At 41.8% G+C, this 15,982-nt stretch overlaps 1 protein-coding gene across 5 annotated transcripts in view; it reads right to left on the reverse strand.

Annotated features, from left to right (window-relative positions):
- Positions 1 to 15,982, reverse strand: part of ARHGAP42 (Rho GTPase activating protein 42) — a 305,839-nt gene that overhangs the window by 36,437 nt on the left and 253,420 nt on the right. For all 5 annotated transcript variants that reach the window (XM_019530286.1, XM_019530287.1, XM_019530285.1 and 2 more), the window contains 4 exons: positions 15,372 to 15,446; positions 13,212 to 13,296; positions 10,754 to 10,812; positions 6,170 to 6,275 (listed from right to left, as the gene is read on the reverse strand). In XM_019530286.1, coding sequence (XP_019385831.1) covers positions 6,170 to 6,275; positions 10,754 to 10,812; positions 13,212 to 13,296; positions 15,372 to 15,446 — 325 coding nt within the window. The remainder of the gene's footprint in view (positions 1 to 6,169; positions 6,276 to 10,753; positions 10,813 to 13,211; positions 13,297 to 15,371; positions 15,447 to 15,982) is intronic.

Here is a 15,982-nt window from a genome sequence, read left to right on the forward strand (position 1 = left end):
AAACCCACTAAGTTACTGAAATGAGGGCTGCCACATTTATAAAGTAAAAATAATATTTTATCAACGGAAATGCTACAAACTCAAACATTTCTGAGCATTAGACATGGTGTCACTGCAAACAGTAAAAGGTGCCAATAATTTGGGAACACTGACTGCACCCAGTCTATTGTCAAAACAAATCCTCTCTCCAATGAAATGGTCAGCTGATGTAACTTGGCTTCAGATGCAGGGAGACAAATGCTTAAAAGATACATTTTCAGTATAACAGGATAAAACTAGAGATATGGCTTCTGCCCAACATAAAAATTGTACTACTCATTAAATCAAAGGATGTTTTTTAACCCAGTAGCCTGTTTCTGACAGTAGCAACTAGCAGATGCTTGAGAAACAGGATGGCTGTACAGTGATCCCTCTACTATAGAAGTATTCATCCATACTGTACTCCTCTAGTTAGTAGCAGTTATAGGTGTAGGGAAGTTGTGAAGCTGAGGTTATATCCCTGACCGCTGTGCTTACTAGCCCCTAACAGATCTATCCACCATATATTTGTCATAACTTTTTTGACTATTCCTATTGGCCTCCACCAATTTCTAACATGAATTATACATTACTTAAAAAGCACCCCGATGGACCTCTAGTTCTTTTATTATGAAAACATACTGTATCTTATCAGAAGTAGCCTTCCATGAGGATAACTTGTCTCCTCACAGGATGTGCTACCAAGCTTGGAAAACCAATCTTTGAAGTTTTCCAAGAACCTAGTTTAGCAGGGGACCAGGAGGAATTGAGCAGTGGGGAAATGCTCAACACATCTTCCTGAGACCCAAGTCACTCTAGTCTGGGGAAGGCATGGAGAGCAGCTGCTGCTCATCTCCTCTTAGTCCCAGGAGGAGTTGAGTGGAAGGGAAAGGCTCCTGTGCCTTCCCCAGACCAGTCACTGTGGTATGGAGAAGATGTAGGGGGCAGCTGCTCTCACCCCTCCCAAATACCAGGAGGGGAGAGGAGGCCACTCCTTGCTCCCTGCTTGGTCCTCAGACTGGAATTCCTAGTTTGAGGACTGGGTGAGAGGCTTTGAGCAGCTGCTCTAGTCCCCTTGCCAGTGGGGGCTGCTCTACTCCCCTTGCTCCCTACACTTTCCCCAAACTGAGATCACCTGATCTTGGGAAGGTATGAAGAGCGGGGCAGAATTAACAATTGGCAATTGCAAATATTTCTGGCAGGGATTGCAATACAGTTAGCAATTTCTGTCTATGAATTGTATATAAATGATTCCCTGAGAAAAAATGATGAAGACAAGAAAATGTAGACTATATTCTAGACTGTACTGCAAAGTGGACAAAGAGAGCACTTTTTGATGGAGAATAAACTAGAGCACTTTTTGATGGATTAGCAATTGTATAGCTCTCCCTGCCAAAAACATTTCTAGCACTGGAAAATTTCCATGACAAGAAATTAATGCCTGTTCATATGTTAACTAAGAGTTTATGTTGAATTGCATTGAGCCTTGCTTATAAAAGGCTTAGTTACAAAGGCATTTGCTTACATCTTCCCTCCTTATCTTGCTTTAGGACCACACCCTTTTACTATAATCTCTTTTTGCTAATTACTCTTACCATTCTGAGTAACAGTTATTAATGCTGTGATCCTTTTTAGAGATTTCAAAAAATAATAATTAGCTACCTCCTTAGCATATTTATTCTTAACTTTTGCTATTTGGCTGGCTTCCACATCTGTGCACAGCAACAATTATCTCCAAAATCTTTCAGACATTAAAACAAACAAACAATGGCCCTATCTTCTCTTGGTTCCCAAACCCACCTTTCTGATAGCCTACACTACTGAGGTTCATGAAGTTTGATATTTTACAGTTTAGTAAGAACTCCCAGCAGTTACAGTCTGGCAGCTCAATTTGTTTTTAAAATATTATACAAGTATTAATTAATGAAGGAGGCATTAAAGCAGTACCATAACATTTAGCTGACATCATTGCTGTCTGGCAACCAGGTTGCATAAGCACTTTCCTTGTTATGAAAATGGGAAAAACTTCATAAGCAAGGTAAGAAAGGTCCAAGGACTTTCCCAGGGCCACAGAAAGATCCTGCCAGATCTAAGATCAGCACTCAGGAGTTGCTGAATTCCAGTCCTGGGTTTACACCACACAATGTTCTTTTGGGTGAGTTTTGAGTATGTGCAAGACACACATAGTAGTGAGAGGGTAACTGAATTCTCTTGGTATAGAGAAGAATGGAATGAGAGGACTGAGCCAGTGCATACAAAAGATATTTCCTTTCCATTAACAACCATAGGGTTTAATACTCTATTTACACAAAGATCCAGGCAAAATATGATTTGTTTCTTTGCACTGATGATAAAGAAAGAAAATAAAAGTCTTCCATTTCACGCATCTCCTGTTTCACCTACCTAAGTGCAGATTATGCTTCTTAAAAGTAAACACAGACAAGAATGTATTTATCTGGGGACCAACTCATTCCAGAGGCATATTTTAGGAATTATTGTATTCTATTGGCCATGACCCCAACTTATTTTTCTTTCTGATAGACAGCTTACACATGACTTAGGCAAGCAAGAGCTGTATACAAAGTTCACTGGTACTTAATGATAATGGAACTTTGTATTACTGAGCTCAAACTGTAAGCAGGAAAAATATAAAATGTGTCCACACTTGAAAGTTCATAATTTTGTACTGTCTTGAACAAAAAAGTTTTATAGTCCTTTTAAACAAACTATGCCTTCTCAAAATATAAAACAGACCTGGGTTTCCATGGTGACAAATTGTGTAATTTAGTAAGACTCAATTTCTTACAAAAGCAATAAGAGGACAGAATTACTGTTCAGAATAATCATAATGTGGAACATTTTGATAAGCAATTTTATTTGTGCCTAGTCTTACTTTTGCTGGGGTATTGAGAAGATACAGGCCAGTATACTTTTCAGGTAGCGGTGTGCCTTATTCATTAAGGCACACTTGCTTTCTCATGGAAATATCTTTCTTCACTCACTGTATCATAGAATAAAGTTTTGGAAACTGCCAATCTACAGACTCCAGTCTGCCTCTACCATAAGGGTGTGCTGTTATTAAATTTTGTTACTGAACAATTTGTTTTTATAAAGAAAGCAAATGCATAATTTGTCTGGGAAGTTTTTCCAGACAGAGTGACATCTCAAGTTTATTTGCAGATAAACAGACCTTCAGTTTTTGTCTAATGCTAATTTACTAGGACACACTTACATAGCATGCATTTGCATGGTGTTTTTCAAGATTCATTGTGATGTTTTTTAGGTCTATTCTCCATGACACCTTCAGATAGAAACAAGAAAGGAAAGGAACACAAGGACTAAACCAAATCAAAGTATTATCATTCCTATTAGATAATTCCCCATCCTGTTCCACCCCCACCTCCCTCTCAGTTGTGGTGCATTCATGTAATGAAGGAGAAGAGAATGTAAGAAAGAAAGAAGGAAGGAAACAGCTTGCTGGAAGGAGAAGCCAAGCTGCTTTGATGAGGTCAGAGCAAAGGGACTTTTCCCCTTGCGTCTGGGACAGGATATAGGTGTTTGTCTGATTTGGCTTGTTTAATTAGTGACTGAACTTTGCTTTGGAGAACTGGCCATGGAGCTCATAAGACAGCATACTCTCCCGCAAAAGCCAGCAAGATAAAGGACCTCCTTACAAGCACCAAAACATCTAGGCTCCTGAGATGCACTACACGGAGTGACTGCAAGGGTTATTTCTGCTTTTTAACCAATGACTGTATAGTGCAAAATTCATAAGCAGTCCTTGTAGCAGGGACTGGAACTTAGTCCTCCCCCCACCCAAGGAATGCCCTCCTCAATGAGTCAGAAAGTAACATTTTCTTCATCTTGCGCTCCTTCTGGGTCTTCATATATTGCATCTTGGCTGCCTACTGAGCCAGTTTCAAGGAGGGAAGAAAGAAGAAGACATCTAACCTAATCCATAGTCTGATGGTTTCAACGCTCTTCTGACTGGAAGACACAGTGGAAGACACAGATTTGAAATCCCTCAGTGATGGGGGGCCCATTATCCAAGCTTCCCACTTCCTGGGTAAATGCTCTTGTCACTAGGCTATGGGCAACACCAATCACTGATGTGATTTATACTGAGTGCCACTGTCAGATGAACTGTTCCCAACACGATGGAAGTGCCCCCATCACAGCCCAAGTAAGACACCTAAGTACTGAGGAAAAGGAAGAGTTCAGATACATCCTTGTGTTCAGCATTTTTATTGACTAGTTACAAGGGCCTCCAAAATGAGCAAAAAGATAAGCTGGATCAACCTAAGGGATGCTGTGAAAGCACTTTTAAACTGTTTAGGAAGCCTTGGTGCCTTTCCTATCAACTTGGATCATATTCCTAGGGCAAAGCTCCTAAATTTGAGATACTGGTGTATAAGAGAGAGAACCCTGAATGCTGATCAGGATCTGGCCTTAAGAGCCTAGCTCCCTTTGAATGCATAAGAACAAAATCCCTCAATTGCTGTTTGTGACACTGAAATCACATTAATCTGAGCCTGCGAAACATCTAAATATGAGGGCCAACTTTTAAGGATATGAGCAATTTCAGTGAAGTCAATGTATCCTGGGATTTTATTGCACGGGGAGAGGAATTTCCTGTGAGATACTGAAAATGGACAACACTTCATAAAAAGACACAAAGGTAGGAAGAGGAGATGAATGGAACCAGAAGGCAAGAAGAATGGGTGATAAAACAGTTTCGGAAATCAATAAACAAGATGATTAATTACAGTAGGCAAGATATAAAAGGGAAATTAGAAAAGTGGAAAAATGAATGGGAGTTTTTTGAAGTATATAGAATCAGGAAGCCTGGTAAGAAGATGATAGTTCTGAGACATCACCCTGTATATGTGCTTTTCTGGCACTAAATAGAAAGTAATCTGAGGGCTCTGAGAAGGAGGGTTGGAGTAAATGACCATTTAAAAAGCAGTAAGTCACCAAGCCCAGATGGTATGTAGCCAGTTTAAGTATAAAGTAGCTGAAGGGCTGAAAAAAGTATGCAATCTCTTACTAAAAACAGCTACTTTTCCATGGGATTGACAGATAGCAAATGCTGTACTTGTATCTAAGAAATGCTCTAAGAGTGGTCTTGGGAACTGTAGACCTAAAATCTATAACTGGAAAATGAGTTGAAATGAAAAGTTAAAACAGAATGGAAATGCCAGGAAAATCACAGTGTGATATGGTTTAACTAGTATAGTTTCTGCAAAGAAAATGGGGTCATGCTGTTTTATGCACACTTAAATTGATAATTTTTAGTCAGTTTCACAAATTATGCAGTTAAATGTAACATAATTGCATTAGAAAGTAGACAGTGGGAATGAAGAGTTCTTATGCACTGCACTTAACTGATATGCAGGTAACCAGTGATTCTTCCAATGTAAGCAACAGACAAAATTTAGGACTGGCATCTAGTAATGCAGTTAACCAAGTTATGCATTTATCCAGCAAGAAGATGGCGTACACTGGTCTGGACTACATTGACAAGTCCCATATTTATTAGCACAGTAGTATCACAGATTTCAATTTCTGAACTAGGAGCATAATTTGGAAAAGTTACAGGAATTAGACCTGCTTAATAAAAACAGTTTGAGTGTTTGCAAACATAAAAAACTCCCAAAAGAACGGTGCTTTACTTCAAATTTGGCATGTTTCTTCACTGAGCCCAGTGCATGCCCAGAAGAAGCAGCACATTACTTCAACCTGGCTCTCCTGATATCTGTAAAGATCAGGTGCTTTAGCGGGGCTTTTTGTGGCACTTTTATGTAATAGCTTTAGATAAAAGTGCCAAAAAACTCCACTGAAGTACCTGATCTATACAGATGCTGCAGAGCCCAGCTGAAGTAATGCGGTAAAGCACATTTTTTTTTTTTTTTACATCTGCAAAAAGCATTGCTTTCTAGGATGCTTCATGGGCCTAGTTAAGATTCTGCTTCTAATCTTAGCACATATTTGTTCACTGAATTCTCAAAAGCAGTTTACAAGCCTAACAGAATTTTCAAGTAGTCATTTCTAAGGACAGAGATTGGATTAACCAAAATTGGCAAACAAAAAGAAAAAAAATCCAAACTCCACAAAAAACACCATATGGACAAGAATAGTGGAAAGGAATTACTTGACCAAGTGCTTGATTAAGATGTCCAGCATCTCTCTGTTTTTCTCTGGTAATTTATGGACAAGTGCATGTACTGCTTCTACTCTGTAGTTTTGGTCATCAGATTCTATTAAATAAAAAGAGAAAGAGGCACATTCGTTAAAACAGATTCAATACCTGTACCTAACATACAACATACATAACAGTAAGAAACCACCATCGATCTGCCATAAAATGAAAAAAACCCCCAACAAAACAAACAAGAACAAGACTTTTTAAAAATATGAGAACAATATAATCATGTTTCTTATGCAAACTTTCTGGGAATTATTTTTTAAATACAGACAGTCCTTGACCTATGACTTTTTGAGTGATGACAAATGGCATTTACGACATTTGTAAATTGACACCTGTTTCGAGGTTCCAATGCAGGTTTCGTCTTTATGATGGTTGACACAGCTGTGTTCAGCTGGTAAGTCTGTTGTGGTGAGGGGGACGGGGGAGAGAAGGGGGCAGAGCAATGCCCCCACAGCAAGAGAGGGACTGGGGCTGGGGTAAGCACTGCCCAGCAAGGGGGTGGGCGACTTGTACTGCTGCGCATCGCCACTCCAGGAGCTGCTCGTATGGTGGCTTGTTCAGAGGCTCTCACAGCTGCTCCCACTGCTGGTCTTGGAGGGCATGGGGTGGGGTCATGTGCTCCAGGATCTGCACGGTGTGGGCATAGCCAGGGCTGCACTCCAGGCGGAAGGCGCTGGAGTGGGGACTATGCCCCGCTGCTGCTTGCCTAGCCGATGCAGGGCTGGCACGAGACTGAGCTGCTGCACCGCCTCCGGACAAGCAGCGTGCAGTGGTGGGAGACAGCCCAGCCTCCCTGTGACTCCTGAATGGGCAGCAGGCTTGCCCCGACTGGGCGAGCAGTGGCAGAACATGGGGGGAGAGGGAGGCGTGTGCCTCTGGATTGGGGTGGGGCGGGGCAGGGCAGGGTGGGGCAGGCAGCAGAGTAGGGGTTATGGCAGGGCTGCAGCAAGTTTTTCGGTGGTACATGCCTGCTCCCCCCATGCCCTTCTGCCACTCATCCAGCTGAGGCGAAGCTGCTGCTTGCCCAAGAGGCGTGGGGAGGCTGGGTTGGCTCCTGCTGCTGCATGCTGCTTGTTTGGGGGCAGCGCAGTGGCTCAGTCTTGTGCTGGCCCCGTGCCAGCAGGTGGGCATAGCCCCTGCTCCCAGCAACTTCCACATTCCACCTTCCACCCAGAGCGCAGCCCCGGCTTCGCCTGCCCCACGCAGATTCCCTCCCAGGCTGGTGGCAGGAGCAGCAACCAGAGCTGCTGGACAAGCCACCACAATAGCAGCTCCCAGACTGGTGGCACACAGCGGTGTGAGTTGCCCCACTCCCTCACTGGGCAGCACTTGCCCCAGCACTGGTCCCAGCCCTAGCCCCAATCCCTCCCTCACTGCCCCTCCGATGCCCCTTCTCTCCCCCACCACCACAACAGACTTACCAGCTGGATGCAGCTGTGTCAACCATTGTAAAGGAACCAATCCCCCATTTATAACATTTTTCCTATAGGAAAACTGGTTCCAAGTTACGATGTTTTGACTTAAGATGCAGTTTTCAGGAACCAATTGTGTTGTAAGTCTGAGGACTGCCTGTAACTTAAATAATAACAATGGATAAAATCCCGGTCAGGGAAATTTTATCTATGATCTCAAAGGAGCCTGTATATGACCAGTAACCTTTAACTTTGTCAAAACTCCTTTTGCTTTTATTCTCATTGAGGCATGAGAACAGATGGAGATAGTTATAAATGCATTAAATTGCTAGGCATCTAAAAAAGATTTTAAACAATTTAGGCCAAAGCACAGGTTTCTACCAGGAGAACTGCAGCTCTTCTAGGAGAAACTATGTGTACAGGTGCTCACAGTTTCTCCCAGAACAAAAATGGCATTTCTGGAAGAAAAATAACCCATCCATGACCCAGCAAAGGGGAATTTCTCCCAGGAAAATGAACACCTACACACTTCCTTGCTGCCTGACTCCTTCCAGGGACCAGGAGGAGTTGAGCAGTGGGGAAGTGCTACCTATGCTTTCCCCAGGCTGGGCTCATTCACTGCTCTCTGCCTGCTTTTTCCACTGGAGTCCCAGTGTTTCAGTTGCTTAAAACTTTATCAAACTTCAGTTCTTTGAACTTAGTCCACTTTTTAAAAGAACTTTATCTAAAACAATGAAGGTATTTCCAAGAATGGGGCTATGGAAAATGTGTCACGCTTCCCCCCGTTTTCCTTTGAAACACACATACTAGATTATGCTAGCAATAGCCTTTGTGTCATTTATAGTCACTAGGAAAAGCCACCCAAATGATGAAGTTATAAGTTTTATGAAATAACACTCTGAGCATGCTTTGTAGAGTCTCACAAGAACTTTGCAGGTCCAATCACTGAAGATGCTATTACAAGCATACCCAGTCTGGGGCTGTAGAGTTGAGTTAGACAACCCCGTAACTTAAGTCTCCCACTGCTCTAGTCCCACATATCCTGGCTTAAGCATCAGAACTGAAAGCAGAGACCCAGTCTCTCCTAAATTGTCTTGCTTGCCCTCAGGCAACATGAAGAATGAAACTGCTTCATCTGAATGTTGAGTGGAAAAGAGTCAGACTTAGAGAGAAGAACAGAACACTCCACAGCAAAGACAATGAAATGAAAGGTTGAAGGATTGGGGAGGGGGTGGAAGGGGGTGGAAACTGGATTTGAGAGCTGTAGAAAAAAGACCAGGGGGGACTGGGCAAAGAATCTGGCACTGGAAGCCAGAAAAGAAAAAAGGGATTATTACTGGAAGCCACTGGATCGGGTAGGAAGACCGAGGAGCTGTGGAATTCTACAGACAAGGAGACCAGGACCAGGGAGAGCAGGATAAGCAGTGGTGACTAGAAGCTACTAGGTAAGACAAATAAGACCAGGATGCAGATATAGAAGGATAAATGACATTACAAAAGAGGCCAAGCTTAAGGGAAGTGGATGGAGCCTGGCGCATGAAGGCACACTCCTTTCCACACCAAGATTTTTGAGGGCAACAATTCCTTTGTTGTAAACAAATATTTATGAAGACCACTTCCAAAGTGTCCTATCCTCCCTTAAGGCTTATCCCACTCATTTGATATGGGACTAGAAAAATTGCATTAGATCATTTGTGCAACCCTTGATTTGGCCTCCTTATTCATATGCATTACGTTCAAGTCTTTGGTTATACGATTTACATACAATTTTTAGAACAAGACAAATTTAGTGTATGGGGTGAACGTGCCTTGTTGAATCAGGGTGTATAACAGAAGAGTATACTATTTGTAGGTTCGCTGCTTCACTTGTTGCAGAAGTCAAAAGGTACAAAGTGAATGAAATGGAAATACAGGAAAAGAAAGGATGATGTCTCTTGGTTAAAGCAACCGAAAGCTGCCCTGAAGAACTGGACTCTAGCTCTGCATGCATACAGATTTCCTACACAATATTTGGCAAGTCACTTAAATAAACTATTCATAGCTGGTCACTAATTGTGTGTTCCCAGGTATCTAGGTACCTAATTTGAGACCCTGAGGCCTGATTTCAGAAGTGCTAGGCACTTCCAATTACAACTAAAGTCAACAGGAATTGTGCCTGAAATATGAAAGGTACTATATAAATTAATATATTAATATACTAATATTACCGTCCCTTTCAAATGATATCCTAGGAGTCTTCATAGAACACATAAAATAGTATACATATTTAACTTTATTCTCTGTACCTCAGTTCCCCATCTGTATGAAAAGATAGTGCTACCCCTTCATCTCAGAAAGTTTTTGTGATAATAAATTTAGTGTTAATGATGTTACAGAGATCAGCAGGGTCCTGATCTGGCATGCTGGAGCACAATTTGGGTCCAAACCCATATGCTAGGGTTGAGGCTGTGCACTAGGGCTGGGGCCACATAGAGGTTTGACCATGGACTGACCCTGCACACCAACTTGATGCAGCATGCACAGCACAGCATCATTTTAGCCAGCCACGAGGTTCTCCAGGGGTCCTGAGATTTGGGAGCAGGGGTAGTAGCAATGTTAACTGCCATGGCTCCCAGAACCATTCTGTGTGTCATGGCAATTAATGGGGATTTGTATTTCTTGCATATAATGTGTCCCTGAATTTCCTCCAGATGATCTGGAGGAAAAACATGCATGTTTTATGCAACCTCCCTCCCCCTATTTTATATTTACTGCTGACTCATACTGTTCACACATACGCTTGCACATGTATGGATACATGCACGTGCGCATGCACACACACACACACTTCAACTGTAAGCTCCCCAGGATTATTATGCTTGTAGAGCACATATAAGAGTGAGGACTATCATAGTGGGTTCAAAGTGCTACTGTGTTAACATACGAAATAATACTACATACCTCTTGAAATACTACATACCTCTTGAAATCTAGTAATTTGAGTCATTCCCTGGGTCATTTAAAACAAAACTGGAATAGGTACATCAGGAAAATTTTCTTTAATATTGGTAGTTGAGAGAGATGGATTTGGATCATTTTCATGAAGACATATTAATTTATTTAGCATTTTACTTACTAACAGCAAGAATGAAATCCTTGTGTAACTTGAAGGTCATTAGTGGTTCTGTAAGGCACCTGGTCATAAAATTAAAAAAGCAGATTTTAGCAATCTGATCTTTTTTTTAAACCTTTTCCCACACTTTTTGTCATTATAATTCTATTTAGAAGTCTTTAAATTTCCAAGTTTGTGTTTGGAAGCTAATACTTACATCCCATCCAATTTGATTCACTGCCTATAGGCTAACAGCATCATTCAGTCATAGTTAAGGCCTGGTAAAAATCTTTTCTAGCTAAATTCAGGGCCACTCTGTAAGAAAAAAATGGTCTAGCAGCAATCTTTAGCAAAAAAGGCCTTTTCTTCTAACTTATATTGTTGTAAATCACAAAAAAAACTGCTGAGCCCAGGTGTAATTTTTACTGAAGCTGGAATACTGAAGAGACCATCACATTTTAAGTCTCAACAGAAATGTCTACATGAGAAGTTTACTGCATAGTTGACTTATATAAGCATCCCTTTTAGGCTGGAGTAAACTAATTTACTCCACAGCTGGATAGTACTTATAAATACAAGTACTATTCTGCTGCAGACTAAAACGTTCTGCCACAGCACAAATGCCCTGGCTGGCTGGGCCACAAGGGTACTTCAGTGTGCAGGCTGGCTGCTCTCTGGCTCCACAATGAAGAACTCTTGTGCCCCAGCCAGCCCCTCCGCAGCACGTTTTACTGGGGGAAGCAGCCCTGGGTTGGCAGGCTGACTCCTGGGGCCCCTCGCCAGCTGGGGCTGCGCAGTCCAAGCTCAACATGTTGCAATCCTGGGTGCATGTGCAGATGCGCACCCAGCAGCAATAAATTTCAGTGAGATAAGCACTGGAGTTTATTGCAGCATATGAATAGGTATGCATAGATGTGCCCAATCTTCAGCAACTTCAGTTTGCTACCAACATACTGATATATACTGAACTGGAAAGTCTCTTCTTTTAAAAGGCAATTTCTGAATCATAGTAATCAAAATCATTATTGTTGACATTGCTTATTTTAAAACTACAAAAAAAATAAAGACAGTGATTTGTATGAATAAAGAAATGGCACCTTCTATTCTTTTTTCAGTGTGACCAAACCCCTTCTGTTAGTATTTCCCTTACAAGTCTTGATAGTGACCCTAAGCCATGTGGCTTTTAGAGAACTTATTGGGCACATCTACATGAGATACTTTACAGTAAAGTAGACTAATCTTCAATTCTCACCCAGCTCGGGGCCCACTGGCAGCTGCCCCACCAGAAGGACAGCTCCCTTCCAGCCCCTTGCTGGGGCTGGATGTGCATGTGGTGGGACAGCTCTGCCAACTGCAGCCGCAGCTGTCTCCCAGCCCCTGCACATTAGGACCCCTCCCATGCAGAGCTCTCCTGGCACCATGCCCCCTGCCAGTCCCCAAGCTAGTACCCTGGGGGAGCCTGGGACTCCCCATGGCTTCTGCAGGGGGGCAGAGTGGGGCAGGAGCAGCCCTGTACCAGGTTGTTCTTATTGGGAGCAGATTAGCTTCCAGCAGGGTGCATGTGTAGTCATGCTTCCAGGGAAGGCACAGTATTTTATGTGCATTAATAGCTTGTGTAGATGTGCCCAACCTTGAGTAACTTCAGTTTGGTACTAATATACTGATACATACTGGACTGGAAAGACTCTTGTTTTAAATGGTAATCTCTGAATCATAGTAATAAAAATTGCTATTGCTAACATTATTAATTTTGTAGTTTTAAAATAAGCAAAGACAGTGATTTGTACTGATAAAGTAATGGCATCTATATTTTTTTTCATTGTGGCCAAACCCTTTCTTTTAGTATTCCCATGACAAGTCCTTATAGTGACCCAAAGTCATGTGGCTTTTAGAGCATTCACTCTCTGATAACTCGGTTCTTCTATCCCAGGTTGGGGTCCAAACACAGAGGTACCCCTGGGTTGTTTCTGAAAATCTTGACTCATATGTACAATGTATTTGTTAATTGTTAAATGCTTGGAAGTAATTGACTAATTTGGGGTATACATTTTACCTAGCCTTTTGAAACAATCAGTATGACAGACTAAAATATAAGAATGAACATTTTTACAGTTCTACAATTTTTTATCCTACTTGAACCAATTTGTGAAATGTCATGCCGTGTATGCTGTTTAGATAAAGGATTTAACAAATTAGAAATGTTCATTATTTTCTGGCTTGGAAGGTGAGAAAAAAGATGTATAAAATTACTACAAGCACTTAACTTGTTCTATTCCGAATATAAAATTCTACAAGAACAGAACCAGAAGATTCTATGATCAAATGGAGATTTAGTAATAAAAATTGCTGGGATATTAAACAAGACAAAATAATGCATCTTCAGTAGTGTTTTCATGAGTGCAAGAGACGTAACACAATATTAATAAACAAGGATTAACGGGATAAAAGGAATATGCAGATTCCTATAGAGTACCATACTCACCTGAGGTAGTTTTTAAGTCCACTTGTTATTGTTTTGTTGTCCCAAAGTTCCATATCAATATCCATATCGGGAGGAGATTTAGGGGCTGGTAAAAATTGAATGAGTGTGTCATACTTTGATTAACAAGACAACTAGAAAAGCAGCACATTAAATAGTTGAACATATAAGGCATTCAATTAACCTGAATACTTTATGCCTCAAATAACTAACAACTTGAGCACACGTTGAAAGTTCCTACACCTTGTTAAAGTATTAATAAAACAAACAGTTTTTCAGTATATAGGAATGTGAGCTATGTGTAAAAATAACAAAGCAAATGCTAAACCAAAGTTGGTAGATGGGTTCTGATGCAGAGTAATCTTCAAAATGAGGGTGCATAGAGACAAACTGGCAAGGTAAGAAAAACTCCTGGACCACCAAAAGAATACATTTATAAACTAAGGTACTGTTTGAAGGTCAGGGACTATTTAGAAAAACTGGACATATACAAGTCCATGGGGCTGAATGGGATGTACCTGAGGGTGCTGAGGGAGTTAGCTGATGTGACTGCAGAGACACTGGCCATCATTTTTGAAAACTCATGGTGATTAGGAGGGATCCCAGATGATTGGAGAAGGGCAAACACAGTGCCCATATTTAAGAAAGGAAAAAGGAAGATCCAGAGAATTACAGGCCAGTCAGCTTTACCTCAGTCCCTGGAAAAATTATGGAGCAGATCCTCAGGGAATCCATATCTAAGCACTTGGAGGAGAAAAAGGTGGTTAGGAACAGTCAGCATGGACTCACCAAGGGCAAGTCATGCCTGACCAACCTGATTGCCTTCTATGATGAAATGAGTGGCTTTGTGGATGCAGGGAGATGAGTGGATGTAGTAAACCTTGCTTTTAGCAAGGCTTTTGATACAGTCTCCTACAACATTCTCTCAGGCAAGCTACGGAAATATGGGTTGGTTGGATGAGTGGACTGTTAGGGGGCAGTGGGCTCTAAGGGTAGCTCAATGGCTCAATTTCTAGTTGGCAGCAGGTATCAAGTGGAGTGCCCCAGGGGTCGGTCCTGGGGCCAGTTTTGTTCATGTCTCCATCAATAACTTGGAAGATGGCATAGAGTGCACCTTCAGCAAGTTTGCAGATGACGCCAAGCTGGGGCAGGGGGTAATAAATATGCTGGAGGGCAGGGCTAGGATTCAGAGTGACCTAGACAAATTGAAGGACTGGGCCAAAAGGAATCTCCTGAGGTTCAACAAGGACAAGTGCAAAGACCTGCACTACGGATGGAACAATCCCATGCACTGGTCCAGGCTGGGGGCTGACTGGCTGGGCAGCAGCTCTGCAGAAAAGGATCTGGAAGTTACAGTGGACAATAACCTGAACACGAGCCAGCAGTGTGCCCTTGTTGCCAGGAAAGCTAATGGTATACTGGGTTGCATTGGTGGGTGTGTTGCCAATAGGTCCAGAGAAGTGATTATTCCCCGTTATTCAGCACTGGTGAGGCCACATCTGGAGTACTCTGTTCAGTTTTTGGGCCTCTCACTAAAGAAGGGATGTGGAAAAATTGGAGAGAGTTCAGTGGAGGGCAATGAAAATGGTGAGGGGCTGGGGGACATGACTTATGAGGAAAGACTGAGGAAACTGGGCTTATTTAGTCTACAGAAGAGAAGACGGAGAGGGGATTTAATAGCAGCCTTCAACTACCCGAAGGGTGGGAGGTTCAAAAGAGGATGCAGGTAGACGGTTCTCAGTAGTGGTAGGTGCCAGAACAAGGAGCAACCATCTCAAGTTTCAGCAAGGGAAGTTTTGGTTAGATATTAGGAAGAATTTTCTCATTAGGAGGGTGGTAAACCACTGCATCAGGTTACCCAGAGAGGTGGTAGAAGCTCCATGCTTGGGGGTTTCAAAATCTGGCTAGACAAAGCCTTGGCTGGGATGATCTAGTTGAGGATGGTCTTGCTTTAAGCAGGGGATTGGACTAGATGACCTCCTGAGGTCCCTTCCAATCCTCACTTTCTATGATTGATGTAAAATAGAACTAAAATGCAAGCTTAATTTTCTGCCTGTAACTGTCTGTACAAACCAGACTAATTTGAGTAGATGCAGTAAAATAAGTCATGTTCAAAACATACATGGTGCATATTACAGACTGATGTTCATTCACAATACTTACAAAATACGGTATTCATTAGCTTTTGCACTTTAGAATTCACACCTCCTATTCTGTACAGCCCTAAGATTGTGATACCTATAGGGAAAAAAAAACAGGACAGCAAACTGAACCACTGCACTTTAATACAAATAAAGATATAAGTGACATGCTGGGTGTAAGTTTTGAATATTCAGCCATCTGACTCCTAGCTAATATATTTGGACTGTGGTAAATCCCAACACCATTTTAAATGATCTATGGTAAGGGTTGACAACGTATGGGTCCCGACTATCTGTTGAAGTTGTAGATAAGCATAAGAGTTATATCAGAATCAATTTATACTGATAAAAGCCACAGCAATTTAATTGTAAAAGTACAGCAAAACTGTTGCAGCTTTAACACTGCTTCGTTTAGAGTTAAAGTTGGAGCAATTTAGCTCACCTGCCTGGCTACAGGAGCATGCAGAGGTAACAGTTACACTGTAACAGCTGATGAGATTCTCCTCTGCAGCAATTCCAGCATACTTTTTGAAGTGGTTAAAAATTACATCTTTCTATAGGCTAACACTTTTGACAGCCACGTCCTAAATGGAAGTAAATTTAGTTTTTATAGTAGTTGAGGTTCTAATAGAT

This window comes from Crocodylus porosus, unplaced genomic scaffold (assembly GCF_001723895.1).
Source record: "Crocodylus porosus isolate Cpor-Errol unplaced genomic scaffold, CroPor_comp1, whole genome shotgun sequence".
NCBI classification, from domain to species: Eukaryota; Metazoa; Chordata; order Crocodylia; family Crocodylidae; genus Crocodylus; species Crocodylus porosus.